Source organism: Nerophis lumbriciformis, linkage group LG04 (genome assembly GCF_033978685.3).
Source record: "Nerophis lumbriciformis linkage group LG04, RoL_Nlum_v2.1, whole genome shotgun sequence".
Lineage (NCBI taxonomy): Eukaryota > Metazoa > Chordata > Actinopteri > Syngnathiformes > Syngnathidae > Nerophis > Nerophis lumbriciformis.
Window position 1 is genome coordinate 39,777,776 of NC_084551.2, and position 20,658 is coordinate 39,798,433.

Genomic DNA, 20,658 nt, shown 5'->3' on the forward strand with positions numbered 1-20,658 from the left:
TGAATAAAGGAAACAGTGTAGTAGGGCTGGGCGATATATCGAATATACTCGATATATCGCGGGTTTACGTTGTCACGCAGTTGTTTTTAGCTGCGGTCATTACACTACAGGTGTTTCTCATTCTTTCTTGTCTCTCCGTCTCACAGAGACATAAAACAAGCGCACCTTCTTACATACGTCACATACTGTCACACGTGCAACGGCATACGCTCTCGCCGAGCAGAGAAGTAGCGGCATGGCTAACGTTAGCTGTGGCAGGCGGAGCGGTGCGAGTGGTAATACGAGAGAGAAGGTGCGAATCTGGTAAAAAATGGAGGAAAAATAATTAATTCCTAAGAAAAACAGCAAAGGGTCCATCGTCTGGCGGTGGTTTGGCTTCAAGCTTCAACCATTTCCACATCAACACCGTATGAAAAAAATAGTCAACAACAGAAGGAGATAACGTCCGCAGGAACCTACCACATAGCGAAGGACATACACTATTTAATTTTCTATTATGCAGCTAATTTTTATTTGACAGTTATTGAAATATCTTGTGTGACATCATGCACAAAAGTGCACTTTATTTGTTTTAAAACATTGTAGTGGCGTTCTGTACAAAAAGTGCACTTTAATTTAGTGTTGTTTTGATATGTCATCTTATTGACATCATCACTTATAGCTTGTTTTAAAATGTCTCTGACAAACTTGCACTTTCTGTTTTGAAATGACATGAATGTTTGTGCCACTGCTTAATAACTGTTTTTATGTGCGAGGAGTGTTCAAAAGGAGTCTCTTAGAGAAGTGGCTGACAAGTTAGCAAGTGTCGCTGACTGTGCGTTATGATAAACACGCATGCGTCGCCAGGCTCTGCTTTTTATCGATAGACTTATCAGATTAATCTTTTTATTATCCATAGCAGGGGTGTCAAAAGTATGGCCCGGAGGCCATTTGCGGCCCGCAGCTAATGTTTTGAAGGCCCACGGCACGTTCTAAAAATACTATTAAAATAAACAAAAACATAACAAAAGTGGAATAAAAAAGCTTAAAGGTGAAATGTAATTTAGAAAAAGGTGCAATGTTGACTAATAAAACAAAGCTGTTTTTTTCTTTAAAACTGTCATTGCTCAAAACATAATATTGAATCAAAATCAATGTTCTTATGAATTATTGACCTATCCAAGGTTCCAATTACTTCACAACAAATATTCCACTTCGAAAAATATTTTTTGTGGAAGATTTTGCATATTTTTTGTGTTTGCCATAAAAAACATTTTTCTTTGACAAAAAAGGCAGAAAACAAACAAAGAAAAAAACAACATAAAAAAAAACTAACAAACTTAGAATTGACGTATAGATCTGAAGTGGATGTAGACTCTAGAGATTTAAGCGTTAAATAAATAATGTATGTATGCCCTGGCACACGATTATTATCATTTCATGACTGAAGCAAATAACTTTTTACACTTTTATACTGAAATAAATACACCTACCGTATTTTCCGCACTATAAGGCGCACCTAAAAACCACACATTTTCTCAAAAGCTGACAGTGCGCCTTATAACCCGGTGCGCTTTATATATGGATTAATATTAAGATTCATTTTCATAAAGTTTCGGTCTCGTAACTACGGTAAACAGCCGCCATCTTTTTTCCCGGTAGAACAGGAAGCGCTTCTTCTTCTACGCAAGCAACCGCCAAGGTAAGCACCCGCCCCCATAGAACAGGAAGCGCTTCTTCTTCTACTGTAAGCAACCACACGCCCGCGTAGAAGAAGAAAAAGCGCGCGGATATTACCGTACGTTTCATTTCCTTTGTGTGTTTACATCTGTAAAGACCACAAAATGGCTCCTACTAAGCGACAGGGATCCGGTTCATGAAAAGACGCAATCTCTCCATCCGCACACGGATTACTATTTCACAGCAACTGATATTCCTGTGAACCGCACTGTGGATACAACGGGAGCACGTACGGTGAATATTCGCACCACAGGGAATGAGAAGTCATCCTTCACTGTGGTTCTAGCTTGCCATGCTAATGGCCAGAAACTTCCACCCATGGTGATATTCAAAAGGAAGACCTTGCCAAAAGAGACCTTTCCAGCCGGCGTCATCATAAAAGCTAACTCGAAGGGATGGATGAAGAAAAGATGAGCGAGTGGTTAAGGTAAGTTTAAGTTTAAGTCCATGTTGATATACGATTCCATGCGCGCCCACATCACGCTGGTTTTAATATATTATTAAAGTTTGACTGACCTATTTGACTGTTTTTTTGACATTCCTTTAGCGCAGTTAGATGCGGCTTACAACACGGGGCGGCTTATAGGTGGACAAAGTTTTGAAATATGCCGTTCATTGAAGGCGCGGCTTATAACCCAGGGCGCCTTATGGTGCGGAAAATACGGTACAACTTATTAAATACAAATATAGAAAAAACTACCGGCAGCGGTAAAGTTTAGATCCATGAAGGAAAGAAGAAAGTGAACGAATGTTTATAACTGAATACATTTACATACAGTCGTGGTCAAAAGATTACATACACTTGTAAAGAACATAATGTCATGGCTGTCTTGAGTTTCCAATTAATTCTGCAACTGTTATTTTTTTGTGATAGAGTGATTGGAGCACATACTTGTTGGTCACAAAAAACATTCATGAAGTTTGGTTATTTTATGAATTTATTATGGATCTACTGAAAATGTGACCAAATCTGCTGGGTCAAAAGTATACATACAGCAATGTTAATATTTGGTTACATGTCCCTTGGCAAGTTTCACTGCAATAAGGCGCTTTTGGTAGCCATCCACAAGCTTCTGGCAAGCTTCTGGTTGAATTTGTGACCAATCCTCCTGACAAAATTGGTACAGTTCAGCTACATTTGTTGGTTTTCTGACATGGACTTGTTTCTTCAGCATTGTCCACACGTTTAAGTCAGGACTTTGGGAAGGCCATTTTAAAACTTCAATACTAGCCTGATTTAGCCATTCCTTTACCACTTTTGACGTGTGTTTGGGGTAATCCTCCTTTTTCATTGTCTCATCTACTCTCTGTAAAGCACCAGTTCCATTGGAACTGGAACATCACATGGACAAAGATAAGACCTTCTGGAGGAAAGTTCTGTGGTCTGATGAAACAAAAATTGAGCTGTTAAGCCACAATACCCAGCAATATGTTTGGAGGAGAAAAGGTGAGGCCTTTAATCCCAGGAGCACCAATCCTACCGTCAAACGTGGTGGTAGTATTATGCTCTGGGCCTGTTTTGCTGCCAATGGAACTGGTGCTTTACAGAGATTAAATGGGACAACGAAAAAGGAGGATTAGAAATAACCCAAGACCCAAAGGTTGGGTCTTGGGTGTAGTTGAGTGTTCCAACAGGACAATGACCCCAAACGCACGTCAAAAGTGGTAAAGGAATGGCTAAATCAGGTTAGAATTAAGGTTTTAGAATGGCCTTCCCAAAGTCCTGACTTAAACGTGTGGACAATGCTGAAGAAACAAGTCCATGTCAGAAAACCAACACATTTAGCTGAACTGCACCAATTTTGTCAAGAGGAGTGGTCAAAAATTCAAACAGAAGCTTGCCAGAAGCTTGTGGATGGCTACCAAAAGCACCTTATTGCAGTGAAACTTGCCAAGGGACATGTAACCAAATATTAACATTGCTGTATGTATACTTTTGACCCAGCAGATTTGGTAACATTTTCAGTAAACCCATAATAAATTCATTAAATAACCAAACTTCATGAATGTTTTTGTGACCAACAAGTATGTGCTCCAATCACTATCACAAAAAAATAAAAGTTGTACAAATTATTGGAAACTCAAGACAGCCATGACATTATGTTCTTTACAAGTGTATGTAAACTTTTGACCATGACTGTATGCATAAAAAATTGTTTTCTTTTGTATTATTTTTTAAATGAATTAAGTAACGTTTATGACAACCTTTTTCCAAAACACAATAAAGAACATTTATCATTTGTTTTCAAAACGGTTACAAAAAAGTGGGACCCCAAATATTTACCGTGGGACCCCATTTTTATGACTTGATGGGACCCTGGGACCCCATTTTGAAAATTCCTAGCCCCAACACGGGGGACGGCGTGGCGCAGTTTGGAGAGTGTCCGTGCCAGCAACCTGAGGGTTCCTGGTTCAATCCCCACCTTCTACCAACTTATGACGTCCGTTTTGTCCTTGAGCAAGACACTTCACCCTTGCTCCTGATGGGTCATGGTTAGCGCCTTGCATGGCAGCTCCCGCCATCAGTGTGTGAATGTGTGAATGTGGAAATAGTGTCAAAGCGCTTTGAGTACCTTGAAGGTAGAAAAGCGCTATACAAGTGTAACCCATTTACCATTTAACACTGATAGTGATGTGTGCCGATCATATCTGAACTGATACGGTACCAATTCCTGGTACATGGGAACCGATATCGGTACTCAACTGTTGTTACTTTTGTATTAATAAAAGCTAATTGATTAATAATACAATTTTATTTTTTTATATAACATTTTAAAAATGAGCTGTTTATGATAACTCTGCTGTCAAGTTGTTATATATTGTTTTATTATAACATTTGAGTCACATGTACAATGCAGTTGCACTTCCAAGACATTAGATGGAAGTACTGTATAGGTCAGACCTGGGCATTCTGCGGCCTGCGGGCCACATCTGGCCCTTTGTACGTCCCTGTCCGGCCCGCGTGAGGCCAATCATAAATTACAAAATAAATTTTAAAAAGTATCTATCTCGAGTGTGCAATACAACGGTGCTGCTTTTGTTTTGAAAAGCGTTATTTTTATTACTTCCATGTGGACGTATGCTCGTGCGCGATTGTGAGTGAATGTGAACAGCGCAATCACAAATTACAAAATAAATTAAAAAAAACATCTATGTCGTGTGTGCAATACAATTGTGCTGCTTTTATTTTGAAAAGTGTTATTTATGGGCGTATGTCCGTGTGTAACCTGTGAGTGAAGGTGCACAGCGACAAGTGATGCCCGGTTTTCCCCGAGACACTGAAAAGAGAAAAGTTGATGACGAATGCCGTGTTTTCAACAAGACATGGACTGCCAAGTGTTTCTTTATAGAAATTAAAGATAAAGCCGTGTGCTTAATTTGTGGTACACAGGTTGCTGTGTTTAAAGAATATAGTGTAACGACCTGCTGAAGTTGATGTTGTGTTCTTAAATTGCGGAAATGAGGAGTGAAGATAGACGTTGCGTGTGGAAGGAACGAGATAAGTTGATCTGCGTTAGTATAGGTTGCTCAATAAAAGTTTAAAAAGAGCGTCAGACTTGGTGTCCACTTTTTCTGGACGCTACAATTGGTGTCAGAAGTAAAACTTTGCGCATACTGCCGCTGCTTGTGTGAGCATACTGCGCTGCTTGTGTGTTCAGCCTGCTACGTGCCACGATGTTTCCTGGCGACTTTGACAAGATTGAACGGGAGGGGGAGGACATTGAGTGGGGACTTAAGGTGCCGGCAGCGACTGCAGATGTCTGTGAATCCCGGACGTGAGGAGCTCGCCGCAAAGAGAGAGAGAGAGGGAGGAAGGAGAGAGGCAGCGTCGACAGGTGCAGCGCGCGCTGCTTGGCATGGGGGAATTCCGCCCTCAATGAAGACTCCCAGGTTTGATTGCAAGGCGAACTGGGAGGCATTTCATCCCACTTCTGACACCAATTGTAGCATCCAGAAGAAGTGCACACCAAGTCTGACGCTCTTTTTAAACTTTTATTGAGCAACCTATACTAACACAGCTCAACTTATCTCGTTCTTTCCACACGCACGTCTATCCTCACTCCTCATTTCCGCAATAGCAACGCTTCCTCCTTCTTCGCCAATCACCTTACAGGCGTGCTACATTCACAACAAAGAGGATGCAGGATAAAGTGACAGAAATTGAAATTTTTGCATTGTATTATACATCAGGAAGTGTTGTGTAAGAAAGTGTTAAAAATAAAACCATCAAAAGCCATCTGCTTTTGTATAAAGATAAGTTAGGTTAAATGAAAATATTATTATTATTATTATTATTATTTATCTTACGGTATATCAAAAATAATTTGAGCAAAATTTAATTGAAATATTGTCGGTGTGGCCCTCCAGCAGTGCTCGGGTTGCTCAGGCGGCCCCCAGTAAAAATTAATTGCCCACCCCTGTGATGGTATGTTGTCATGTTGCTTTTTATTTTATTTTTAATAGTATCTTGCGCCCTACAAAGTATTTAATATATTACACAACATCTGTTTGACTATAACATTCATATTAGTTGAAGTTTTCATGATCAAATCTGGAGGTGTTGAAATCGCCAGGTAAAATCGTGAATGCTAATGCCATCTATAGCAAATCCAATTTAAATTAGCATCAAGCGAGCACATTTTGCAAGAGTGGATCCTTTCTTTACATTGGAGTGTTTACAACCAAGCATACTTGCTTTGTTGGTGTTGAAAAATGCAACATTACATTAAGGGAGTTTAGCTGGGTCCGCACTCAGTGCGGCTTGAATAATTGTTTACGTGAGCCGGTGTTTAAACTGCAACCGGACATGAGGTTGGATGCAACAAAAGTATCGAAATATGGCACCGTTTGATTTTACATGAATCGATACCCGGTAGTACCAACGGAATTTGGTCAGTGCCTATGAAAGTACTGAATTCAGTACCCATCCCTGTGCTAAATGGACTGTAAGTCTTTAGTCTTACCTTAGTGTCAATACGCAGTAAGAACTGAGCCAAGCCTTTAATAGGACCTGGCAGAAGAGCCTCCTCTCGTTCCCGACCGAACCTCTCCAATACCGTCCACCATGAGGTCAGAGTCCGCTCTGCAAAGCTTTTCAGGCCAAAATGAACCACCAGCTTCTTCATCAGCCACACTAAAGCATCAACACAGGTGTGAGACATACACCTTGTACAGAAAGCATGCCAGAAAATATGTCTTTCCGATGTATGTGTATGTTACCAGCCACAGGGATGGGAAGGAGCTGTAGGATCCAGAGGTTGAGCCATACCTGGACCAGGACTATGGCCCAGACTAGCAGGATGAAGTAGATGTCGCTGGCTTTGTGGGAGGGCTTCTCTTTCTGGAAGAAGCCAGTTGGTACTGGTCGAGAGCCCTGAAGGAAGCCAGGGGTAGCGGGAACGTGGTCCACTGAATCTTTACCATCTTGGGGGTCAAACAGGAGCACAAAGATGGTATACATCTATACTGTCTAAAACAACAAAAAGCAACTAAAAAATGCTCACCTGCAGCACATACTTTGCTGGGCTGCGATTTGGGCTGACGTTTACCACAGGAGATGGCCATGTAAAAAGTGTTAGCAGCAAATGACAGCACCTGCCCCGACAGCTCTCCTGAAGAGTTGTCATGAAGACACAAATACTTAAAACCATCATCCCGAGAGGTGTGTCTAATAGTTTGACTGTCTCATATAGATAACTCATGAACACACAATAACAGCTTTCAGTTTTAAACACAATGATAAATAGGTGGTTAAATTGATACTTCTCTAATAGTGTCAAATAATCACAATACAACACTTCTTCACTAATTCAGAGGAAGACTTTTCGCGTGCTGATTGCACCAAAAGTTTGGCAATCTTTCTGCAGGAATGGAAAACAACATTGCGCTTCAACACATCAAACCTTATCAGCCACCTGAAATGTCAGCATCACTCTGACGGTGTATTGAAAGAAGCTGCTGTTTTAAAAAAAGCTGTCCCAAAGCCAGCCGCAAAGAAAGGCCCATGTCTTGTTCTTAAGTGCAAAAAGTTTGCAGGAGACGGGCCGAGGGCTAAAGCGATCTGTGATTTCATCCTAGAAATGATGGCGCTGGACAACAAGCCCTTTACCATTACTGAAGATACCAACTTTTCTAAAGATGTCAAATCCCCCTTTCTTTCCTCCAGGTGTACATAAGTTAGAGATACATCTTGAATTAAAAAATGACAAATACATATAAGCGGTATCAGTCTTGAGAAGCAGGAAGTTATTTGTTTTGGCATGGCCTCCTAAATTGGGGCCCTAAGCATAAATCTATTTGGAGCGAAGCAATATTTTTTCACACTTTTTTAATGCCAAACAATTTTTATACTTTTTAACTCAAACTTTAATTTAATTTGATGCATGTTTTGTACTAAAACAAATTCAGGGGAATTAGTTTGTGCAAAAAACAAAATAACATAATTAAAACATAAATTAGCAAACCTTTCAGAAACAACTTCGACCGTAAGACAGTGAGAATGTTTAGGGAAATTTGCCATTATATTCTTATTAGTGACGGGACAGGAAGGGGCTGGAAATTAGTCTTGGCAACATTGTATATGAAGTCATTCATACTTGACATTTTACATGCTCCTCTTCAAACAAAATGTGATCCCCCCATATCGTTGCACCCTGAGCACAGAGTATGATCCGCGTTTAGGGAGGAGCAGCCCTGGTTGTCAGCTTGGAAAAAAAATAATGTGCATCTCTACTTCTTATCAATATTTGAAAGATATCTATGTACATTTTTACTCAACTCGTAGTGGATTCAACATACTATTATTTCTTACTTTCACAATAAAAGTCATGTGTTTTCAGTTGTGCCGCCCGATAACATACAAATTGCCGGAAGGTTTTTTTTCGTTATCTCAACCGCTTTAAAATTCTTGGTATATTTACAATTCAGTTTATTTGAAAGTTTTCCAATATTAAAATATGCTATAATATTTTATGTCAAGTTTCTTACAAGTAAAGTACCATTTTTGAAAGTCATCATAAGGGTTTCATTTGTGCGAACAGTAGGCATGGGCGATGTAGCCTAAAATCGATATCACGATTTATTTTGCGATAACGATTTAAAGCATGCTTTATTTTTTGGTACGTAAATGATTGGAATTATTTCAAAATGGGTTGCTAAGGTTACTAAATGGCAGCTGACATTAGCAGTAACATTTAATTGCATGTAATGCAGTAACATCATTTCTGGTTGTATTAATTTGTCAAAAGTGTTATTAATCTAATAGGTAATTTATTGTTAATAGTTGATTAATTTGTTGTAACATGTTCTATCTACATTTCTGTTACAATGTAATAAACACTTATTCTTCTGTTGTTTTCATACTTTACATTAGTTTGGGGCGATACTACAGATTTGGGTATTGATGCAATACCCAGTAGTTACAGCCAGCAGCAGTATTGGTCATACCATTGCTAACACTGATACCTAAAATGTTCAAGAACATTGAATGATTCTGTGTTGGAAAAAAAAAATTGCCATCGTATAGCATTTATATACTATTGTATGTTTTACAATTGTACTGTTCTTGCTGACATTTATTCATCCTGAGTGTAGCAACTTTCCTTTTTTATTCGCTCAGTCACATTCCGTGACTGTGTTGCTGAGAAAAACATATGCTGTTAGTGAAAGCACATTCTGACCAGGTCGCTGTGAACTGTATCTCTTCCTCCTTCTTTCTACTTTTTAGAAACCTTCTCCTCCTTTATAAACCTGCTCTGCCCCTTTCGGAATGTATTCAATGTATAAAGAATGACATACAGCATCTCTCAATTTGCGCCTTTTACCTTTCATACTTTCTACAAATGTAAACTGTGCCTTTTTGAAATGCTTGAGCTTCTTAAATAAATTTGAGAAAGATAATTTTGTTTGACTATTGGATTAGAAAAAAATTCAATACAATTCAATTTCTAATCACGATTATAATCAGACAAAAACACAGGAATTAAAGATTGTAATTATTTTGGCTCTATATTAATCATTTGATTTCTGCCCTAAAAGTACTCCTGTGTCCAGAGACGTATTTCCTAAGTTTGTAAACAATAACAGAAATGGCAAAATATTTAGTGATAATAAAAAAATATTGATGTAATCATTGTAGCATCGACCATTTATTGTTATTATACTCCGTATCATTACTATCGACATTTGTATTGTTCCACCTATCTTTGTTTACTACATTCAAGAATATTAACACTGAATTAGGGTTGTACTTGTCCTGATACCAAAAATTTAGTACCGGTACCAAAATGTATATCGATACTTTTCTATACTTTTCCAAATAAAAGGGAACTATGAAAAATGTCAATGTTGGCTTTTACAGAAAATCGTACACTACATTAAACACTCAGAGAACAATTTTACGAGGTTAAAATATAAATTAAAAGGCATTAAACAAATTGGACTTTTCTTGTTGCACTCAAAGAACAATTTACAATTTTCCATATTATATATAGTCTGTCATAATCAAGGATTAGGTTAGAATAGAACAGAAAGTTTTACTGCCATTATATTAAATTGTTCATGATTTATGGTTGCCACTCCTGGTCTGTGCTTTAAGAAAAATACAATTACTAATTAAGTACTAAAAACAAAACTACGGATAAAGGTACGCAGATAAGCCATGGAGCAAGTACAACACACATGTAATAAAGATAAAACAAAAATTGTAGGATTTTGTTACAAAATGTAGTCATTTCACTTGCATTAGTTGACGCTAGATGGGTGGTTTTAACTTCACTAATATCTGGCATCAAGCCAAGCAGCTGTGTGCGCGTCTACGTATCTACATGTGCACAACAGGGTAGCTGGTTAATTTATTAGAGTAGCCTATGTGTTTTTGAGAATGTCAAGGTGTTGGCTGAGTGACGTCAGTGAGTGAGTGGGCGAGTAAAGAGAGAGAGGCAGCACGTGCACTGAGCAGTAGAGAGATGAACGGGTCCGATTGTGTCCTGCAAAATTAATAATAAAGCAACCAGATCGTCACGAATGGGCGGCCTCCAATTCTGACCGGAAAGCAAAGCTTAGCAGACTCATTGCCGGTAAAGTGAAGGGTGTTCACTTTATCTGCCCTGGAAGGAATGTCTGCCATGTGCTCCTCGTCTACGGTCTGCATGGAAGCCGAACAGCAGGACAGGTGTAACAACTACATCATTACCTGTCACTCTTTATAACTCCTTGTGCAGATCTGAATGCTTATTATTTAAATGTTTACCTAAGTTACTAATCGCTACATTTGGCAATGCGGTATGACATCTGGTTGACTAGGTGAAACATTTGGTAGACTAGGTGAAACATCAGGTTGACTGGTGCAAAACCAACAACCTGGTCCTGAACGTCGACAAGACCAAGGAGATCATCGTTGTCTTCAGGAAGCACCAGTCCAGCCATGCTCCACTCTTCATCAACGGCACAGCGGTGGAGATGGTAAGCAGCACCAAGTTCCTGGGGGTGCAGATAACTGACAATATAACCTGGTCCCTACACACCGGAGCTCTTGTAAAAAGAGCTCAGGAGCGCATGCACTTTTTGCGTCGGATGAAAAGAGCACAGCTCCCTCCCCCCATTCTCACCACAATCTACAGAGGCACTATAGAGAGCCTGCTGACCAACATCTTCTCTGTCTGGACTGGAGCCTGCCATGCCTCAGACTGGAAGTCTCTTCAGAGAGTGGTGAGGACGGCGGAAAAGATCACCAGGACTCCTCTTCTTCCTATCCAGGAGATCGCAAAAAGCCGCTGCCTGACCAGGGCTCAGAAAATCTGCAAAGACTCCTCCCACCCCCACCAAGGACTGTGTTTACTGCTGGACTCTAGAAAGAGGTTCCACAGCCTCCGAAGTAGAACCTCCAGGTTCTGTAACAGCTTCTTCCCTCAGGCCGTAAGACTCTTGAACGCATCATAATAATCCCCTCAACTCCCCCCAAAATGGATTAACTCGCTGGAATAAAAAAGACAATATAACATACATCCATAAACGCGGATGCATATGGAAAAGTGCAATATATTTATCTGTACAGTAACCTATTTATTTATTTATATCTTAGACTTAGACAAACTTTAATGATCAACAAGGGAAATTGTTCTTAACCTTGTTGCTTTTTTATCCTGCACTACCATGAGCTAATGCAACAAAATTTTGTTCTTATCTATACTGTAAAGTTCAAATTTGAATGACAATAAAAAGGTAGTCTAAGTCTAAGTCTCAGTCTAAGTAAAGTAGCTATTGTGAGAGTAGTGTGTGTGTGTTCTGCTTTAAGAATGGCAGTATGTAGGGTGAGTGACGTGAGTGAGTGGGCAAGTAAGGAGAGGTAGCGGTAGCATGTGCAGCAGTGTCAATAGCATGGTGGATGTCCGGATGTGTCCTGTGGAAATTATAAATAAAGTGACCAAGTTGTAACTAATCGGCGTCCACATCATTCCGACCAAAGAGCGGAGCTTTACGGACCCATTGCAGGGTAAAGTGAAGGGTGTTACCCCCGCCAAAACATCGGCCGTGGAGGGAACGTCTCCCCCGCTCTCCTCGACCACGGTCTGGGAGCCGACAAGCAGGAAAGGTGTAAAACAGCACTTGAAGCGCGGCGCCTCCCTGTTTAAAGTGTCACCTATAGTTAGTTTTGAAGCCCAAATACCTCCATATTGTGCTTCACACACCCTCTTTATTAACCAATAGAATTGCATTTTTTTGCCATTCTTCCACTCCAAGATGTTATTGCTTGTATTCATTTTGTGTGTGCGTTTTGACACACTCAACATCATGTGCCTCAGCTCTGTAGTCAACGCTGCACAGCGGCATTCAGCTGAAAGAATGGTACCGGTACTTTTCAAAGGTGGTATAGTATTGACTTCATTTGATTAGTACCGCAATACTTTATTAGTACTAGTGTACCGCCCCACCCTACACTGAATTAGTCATTTTACTCTCGGTCGTATTCAACTATATCTAACAAAGTTACAGTTTAAAAGGTTAACAACCGTGTCAAATGATATGAAACAATGTGTTAACCACAAAGATTATTATTTATTCAACACATAAACCATGGGTTTGGGTCAGGCTGATTACAAAAATAAACACTAATCAAGGGACTGTGAAGGGACTAAAAAATAACTGATAAAAAAATGTATTTACATACGACTATATAGTGCTAAAATGAACTAAATTAATAATACATTACAACAAATATGTTTTTGAACTAAACTGCCAATACAATTATAGTGCAAATAAATAAACAGCGTCACCAATTTGGTCATAATTTTTGCGCTGATTAAACGTGTCTATGACTTGAGCTCTAGAGTTATTCAGTTTGTTTGAGATGGTCATTACTGCCGTAAGTGGTGGTAAAGTGTATTGCAACTGAGTACCGCTGCGGCCCATAAGGACCACAGCTGAGAAACACATATTTTTTGGCAGCCCTCTAGAGGGCGGCCAAACAATGGGCCCCCGACCCTATGGTTAAGAAACACTGGCTTATTGTGTCCTCCAATGGTGTGTAGTGTAGCATGTTTAGCTATTCCAGGTCCTCAAGTGACAGTGATACTTGAACGTAGATTATTTTTCATCATGGAGGCAAAGATAGCTGGCTAAAAAGCAGCTTTGCACTGTGGAAGAACATAAGCCGCTAGCGAGGACGCTACATTAAGGACACATTTGTTTGCTTGTTGGTGCCAAGTTTGCGGGACATAGCCAGAATGTGTCATCAACAGGCATTATCCCGATATAACGATAGTATTAAAAAGCTCTATTGTCGGCCAATTGTAATATCATGTATATCCACAACCCTAACGGACAGGTGTGACATTTGACTTTTGGGTGTTTAAGCTGCCAAAACATTAAATGTTTTTATTTTTTTTAACTTAATGAAACATTATCCAAAATAAAGTTAACAATGGCATTAATTGATTACATTATTTAAAAATGAAATAATGTACTTGAATACAAACATGTATTCATGCATGTCACGCCATTAACTTTTGCATTTGTGTTTATTGACAAGCAAGCAAAATCATAATTATTCAACCAAGCCATACCTCTGCCAGGGACAGTTGGTTTCTCCTGGGAGCCCACAATGAGAAGCACAACCACTACCACAAATAGGGGTACTTTCCACGAGCCAGTCAGAGACACTAAATGGAAAAAAAATAATACTATAATCCATCTGCAATACATATTTTATTGCTTCATCTTGTATTGCATGATGCCATTTTGAACAATTCAAAGGCCACAAAAGGTCAGAACCTCATAGCAGAATGCCCCCAGTGTGCTAAAATTAAGAGGGGAGGCAGTTTCTCATGTTACACTGCATTTGTCTGCATGTGTTCTGTTCAATCGCATCCCACTCACCAATGTAGAAGAGCAGGGTGGCCCACACAGGCAGAGCAACGCTTCTCAGGTAGCCTTCAGTGTGAGGACTCCACTTAAAGCCCACTGCCAACAAATATCCAACAACCACCGTGCAAACCTGGCAATCAACAAAAACAATGCGTCAGGAATGAATAATTGTGTGCAACTAAAGTTTGCATGCTTAACTTACTGTATCTCCTTTTAGTTTATATTTGTTGCTGAAACAATGAGTTTTATGTGTTAGAATTGTTTTTTAACATCCATCCATCCATTCATTTTCTACCACTTGTCCCTTTTGGGGTCCCGGGTGCTGGAGCCTATCCCAGCTACACTTATTGACCATTATCATCTAAGAGTTACTGCTAAACTATTTTGTTGCTAAACTAATATGGTTTCATTCCCTGGAGTGGTATTAAAAATTATGCATGCGAATTTTAAAAAGACTCAAAATTAAATTTTGATTCTCTGGGTGACAATTCGATTCAAAATTGATTATTGATTCAACACAATTCTTGCTGCAAACCAATTCTTTCAATATATTATTTGGTAAATAAATTACAATAAAGCTGTTTCAAAACCGGTACCAAACTTTTCTTTTGAGTCTTGGCTGTGGACATGTGACGTATACGTTAGAAATCGACCAATATGTATTTTTCAGGGCCAATACCGATTATTAGTATTCAATGAGGCTGATAGCCAATATTTGGAGCCGATATTCACTCGCAGTAAAAGTTAACTAAACATGAATAGTATACATCAGTAAACAGTTGGACAACACTATGTTGTTGGTCTTTTTTAGGACGCGTCGGTTCATTAATGTTTTATGTGGCGCTTATGGTGTGGCTAATTTAGCAGCAAAAAGCATCAGGGATCAAAGACCTTTAGTACGTGTGTCTGATGCCGCAGGTCAGGCGAGCATCAACAGTTGCACTTCAAAATACAGGAAATATCCTTGGAAAATTGGAAAAATAGAGGATTTTTAAATAAAAAAAATAGCAGAACAGCTGCAGAGTGGTAAGCGCTTGTGCTTCACAGCAAGACAGTCCCGGGTTTATTCGAAGGTGGGTGTACCCTGTCTTCCGCCCGAGTCCAGCTGGGATAAATTGTATCTGCTGATGTCGTTCTGTTGTTGTTGTAAGAAAAATTACAAAAAAGCCAATACCGATATATATCAAAATACTAAATATCGGTGCTGATAATCAGCCCGGCCGATCTCTAGTATATTTGTAGTGAGTAAACGCAGAGATGGCCTAAATTAAAGTTGTTGTTTTTTTTTTTTTTACAAAATATTGATTCTTAAAAATTATGAACAGACTAAAAATTGTAATGTATAAGAATCGCGATTCGTATGTCAATGTGTGCCTATTTTTACCGAAACTCTTATTATAAAAGGTCTTGTTTTAGGTCGATTTTGAAGCATTTGATTGCAGATCATTATGCAAAACGTTTGTGCTCTTTGCAGACACTTTATTTGCCTTTGATGTGGATTTGCTGTTGCAAGAATGCGGTTTAAGGTTAAGAGAGCTGCTTCAACAATATTTTCATTGAGGTTTGTCACTTCAAGCATGTGACCTAATTTGAGTGCAGCTTAATAGATGCTAACATTTAACGTTGCTTACTTGATTTACTTTTCAGTTAAGTTTAGCTGTTTTGTGATCATGTGTTTTATGGTTAAGAATAGTGTCAACGTCTCAACATTTATGTCATTATTGATGCATTATTACATGCAGCAAAGTGGTTTGTAGCTTAAGGGCTGCTAAAAAAGTTATTTAGTTGAGGTTTGTGTCACGTTAGAAGCATGATAACTTGCCTTGGGGGCAACCTAATAAGTGAAGGGTTGTTAGTGTAGACCAGGGGTAGGGAACCTATGGCTCGCGAGGCAGATGTGACTCTATTGATGACTCTCAGATCAATCTTAGCTGACATTGCTTAACACGATAAGTAATGAATAATTCTGCTGGAAATCACAGTGTTAAAAATAACGTTCAAAATGCAAAACATTATCATGTATTTTAATCCACCTATCCGTTTTCTACTACACCTGTTCGAGGTTGCGGGTGGCTCAGCCAATCCCAGCTGTCCTTCGAGGTACAGGAGGGTCGCATTAATGGTAAGAAGTAGAGATGTCCGATAATATCGGCCTGCCGATATTATCGGCAAATAAATGCTTTAAAATGTAATATGGGAAATTATCGGTATCGGTTTTCTTATTTTCGGTATCGTTTTTATTTTATTTATTTTTTTATTTTTTATTAAATCAACATAAAAAACACAAGATACAGTTACAATTAGTGCACCAACCCAAAAAACCTCCCTCCCCCATTTACACTCATTCACACAAAAGGGTTGTTTCTTTCTGTTATTAATATTCTGGTTCCTACATTATATATCAATATATATCAATATAGTCTGCAAGGGATACAGTCCGTAAGCACACATGATTGTGCGTGCTGCTGGTCCACTAATAGTACTAACCTTTAACAGTTAATTAATGAAAATGAGTAAAATTACTAGTTTCTATGTAACTATTTTTATATTGTTTTACTTTCTTTTTTATTCAAGAAAATGTTTTTAATTTATTTATCTTATTTTATTAATATTTTAAAAAAAGACCTTATCTTCACCATACCTGGTTGTCCAAATTAGGCATAATAATGTGTTAATTCCACGACTGTATACATCAGTATCGGTTGATATCGGTATCGGTTGATATCGGTATCGGTAATTAAAGACTTGGACAATATCGGAATATCGGCAAAAAGCCATTATCGGACATCCCTAGTAAGAAGTATTTTATTTATTATTGGTTAGCTTCAGAATAACAGGGGTATTACAACTAATAACATGTTCTCCCCGTGAGTGCGTGGGTTCCCTCCGGGTACTACGGCTTCCTCCCACCTCCAAAGATATGCACCTGGGGATAGGTAGATTGGCAACACTAAATTGGCCCTAGTGTGTGAATGTGAGTGTGAATGTTGTCTGTCTATCAGGGTTGGCCCTGCGATGAATTGGCGACTTGTCCAGGGTGTACCCCGCCTTCCGCCCGAATGCAGCTGAGATAGGCTCCAGCACCCGCCGCGATCCCAAGAGGGACAAGCGGTAGAAAAATGGATGGAAGAGCCTTATTATAGTCTAAAAATGTTGGTCTTACTTAAAAATACACGCATTTAGTTGTATTCAGTGCTAAAACATATTATATGGCTCTCAAGGACATACATTTTTTAAATATTTGGCTTTCATGGCTCTCTCAGCCAAAAAGGTTCCTGACCCCTGGTGTAGACTGTATAAAAAGTGGAGATGAGGCAAAATATTAGGAACAGCTATGCAGTTCTATATCACTGCAAGCGACAACAATATTAAACATCAGTTAGCCTGTATTAATATACTTTTTACAACATATTTTTATAAAATTATACATAATTAAATTAGATCTGCAGCCATTTTCAAAAGCATCCCTCATACAAGAAGGTATATAGGTCATCATTACAGAGAAGGTACAGGAACCTACTGATCCTCACCCACACTGCGTGGAAACAGTCCAGCACGATGGCAATGAGCCCACAGGTGTAGCCAAGTAGCACCTGCATCCCGATGGAGCTCCAGGACAGGTAGAGGACGTAGAGCAGAGGCGCCCCGGTTCCGATCACCAGCAGCACGGTGAGCTTCTCCAGCACCTGCCGACCAATGACGTCCACCACATAGTTGACACACCACACCGGCACAAGCAGAGTGCCCACCACGATGGGCGTCCCTGTGTCCTGCAGACCGCCTAGCCAGGAGCGCCCAAGCCGGGCTAAGGAGTGCTTAAAGGGGTGGAGGAAGGTGCCACACAGCACCGCCCAGAGCAGCGGCCGGAGGAAGGCCTCCAGGATGAAGTAGACCAGCACCGCCGCCCCGCAGCAGATAGCCACGAATATCATCGCCCCGGTGTTGTAGAAGGCCTGCTTGATGTTTTTATCGAACTTCAGCGACGACGGCTGGGTTAGAAGCTGGCTAACCATTCCAACAGCTGGCTGGACACTTTCGGAGAAGGAGACTGAGTGAGGCTGCCCCGTGCGAGGGCTCTCTGGTGGGGAACCAGCGACAGGGTCCGCTGGCGAGTCCCCCTCGTCCGCCATGTTTCCCTAACCTCTTTTTTTTTTTACCGCGTGCGAAAAGAAAACATGCGACGTGGAGTTGACGCTGTGCATCATGGGAAATGTAGTCTAACATACCCTTTCTTAGTATGCCTTCTTTTCTAACCGCTTTAACCAGTTTTTTTTTGTTAATTAACAACCTTTATTGTTAGACATCTGACCGGCAACATACACATCAAGTATTGTGCAATCTCCATAATCAATCCCAGAAGTGTTAATATAAACTAACACCTTCAGAGACACATTTGAACACTTATTCACACAAACGTTTAAACTGTAATTAAATAACAATAAAGTATGCATACAAAACATTATCTAAACCAAGGGTGTCCAAAGTGAAGCAGAGAGAGCCATTTTTGGCCCGCATCTACTTTTTATTGGTCCTGGACATGTTCTAAAAATGTAATGAATACCGTATTTTTCGGAGTATAAGTCGCTCCGGAGTATAAGTCGCACCGGCCGAAAATGCATAATAAAGAAGGAAAAAAACATATATAAGTCACACTGGAGTATAAGTTGCATTTTTTGGGGAAATGTATTTGATAAAAGCCAACACCAAGAATAGACATTTGAAAGGCAATTTAATATAAATAAAGAATAGTGAACAACAGGCTGAATAAGTGTACATGATGCATAAATAACCAACTGAGAACGTGCCTGGTATGTTAACGTAACATATTATGGTAAGAGTCATTCAAATAACTATAACATTTAGAACATGCTATACGTTTACCAAACAAACTGTCACTCCTAATCGCTAAATCCCATGAAATCGTATACGTCTAGTCTCTTACATGAATGAGCTAAATAATATTATTTGATATTTTACGCTAATGTGTTAATAATTTCACACATAAGTCATTCCTGAGTATAAGTCGCACCCCCAGCCAAACTATGAAAAAAACTGCGACTTATAGTCCGAAAAATATGGTAATTAATAATGAGGTGTATTGGATACAACATTAAAAACTCTGATATAGAAATTAAAAAATAAAGTTTAAAAAGTTGACATAATAATAATACGTAGTCATCTACAGCAGTGGTCCCCAACCTTTTTTCCACCAGGGACTGGTTTTTTGATTGATTGAAGCTTTTATTAGTACAAACCCCGTTTCCATATGAGTTGGGAAATTGTGTTAGATGTAAATATAAATGGAATACAATGATTTGCAAATCCTTTTCAACCCATATTCAATTGAATGCACTACAAAGACAAGATATTTGATGTTCAAACTCATAAACTTTATTTTTTATTGAAAATAATAATTAACTTAGAATTTCATGGCTGCAACACGTTCCAAAGTAGTTGGGAAAGGGCATGTTCACCACTGTGTTACATGGCCTTTCCTTTTAACAACACTCAGTAAACGTTTGGGAACTGAGGAGACACATTTTTTTAGCTTTTCAGGTGGAATTCTTTCCCATTCTTGCTTGATGTACAGCTTAAGTTGTTCAACAGTCCGGGGGTCTCCGTTGTGGTATTTTAGGCTTCATAATGTGCCACACATTTTCGATGGGAGACAGGTCTGGACGACAGGCAGGCCAGTCTAGTACTCGCACTCTTTTACTATGAAGCCACGTTGATGTAACACGTGGCTTGGCATTGTCTTGCTGAAATAAGCAGGGGCGTCCATGGTAACGTTGCTTGGATGGCAACATATGTTGCTCCAAAACCTGTATGTACCTTTCAGCATTAATGGGGCCTTCACAGATGTGTAAGTTACCCATGTCTTGGGCACTAATACACCCCCATACCATCACACATGCTGGCTTTTCAACTTTGCGCCTATAACAATCCGGATGGTTCTTTTCCTCTGTGGTCCCGAGGACACGACGTCCACAGTTTCCAAAAACAATTTGAAATGTGGACTCGTCAGACCACAGAACACTTTTCCACTTTGTATCAGTCCATCTTAGATGAGCTCAGGCCCAGCGAAGCCGACAGCGTTTCTGGGTGTTGTTGATAAACGGTTTTTGCCTTGCATAGGAGAGTTTTAACTTGCACTTACAGATGTAGCAACCAACTGTAGTTACTGACAGTGGGTTTCTGAAGTGTTCCTGAGCCCATGTGGTGAAATCCTTTACACACTGATGTCGCTTGTTGATGCAGTACAGCCTGAGGGATCGAAGGTCACGGGCTTAGCTGCTTACGTGCAGTGATTTCTCCAGATTCTCTGAACCCTTTGATGATATTACGGACCGTAGATGGTGAAATCCCTAAATTCCTTGCAATAGCTGGTTGAGAAAGGTTTTTCTTAAACTGTTCAACAATTTGCTCACGCATTTGTTGACAAAGTGGTGACCCTCGCCCCATCCTTGTTTGTGAATGACTGAGCATTTCATGGAATCTACTTTTATACCCAATCATGGCACCCACCTGTTCCCAATTTGCCTGTTCATATGTGGGATGTTCCAAATAAGTGTTTGA

At 39.6% G+C, this 20,658-nt stretch overlaps 1 protein-coding gene across 3 annotated transcripts in view; it reads right to left on the reverse strand.

Annotated features, from left to right (window-relative positions):
- The window catches only part of tmem245 (transmembrane protein 245), a 38,979-nt gene extending 20,728 nt beyond the window's left edge, over window positions 1–18,251 (reverse strand). For all 3 annotated transcript variants that reach the window (XM_061954844.1, XM_061954835.1, XM_061954829.1), the window contains exons 1-6: window positions 17,613–18,251; window positions 14,095–14,212; window positions 13,782–13,877; window positions 7,224–7,331; window positions 6,940–7,143; window positions 6,684–6,853 (exon numbers count right to left, since the gene is read on the reverse strand). In XM_061954844.1, the coding sequence (XP_061810828.1) occupies window positions 6,684–6,853; window positions 6,940–7,143; window positions 7,224–7,331; window positions 13,782–13,877; window positions 14,095–14,212; window positions 17,613–18,212 (1,296 nt within the window). In that variant the 5' untranslated portion in view covers window positions 18,213–18,251. The remainder of the gene's footprint in view (window positions 1–6,683; window positions 6,854–6,939; window positions 7,144–7,223; window positions 7,332–13,781; window positions 13,878–14,094; window positions 14,213–17,612) is intronic.
- Window positions 18,252–20,658: the final 2,407 nt, after the last annotated feature.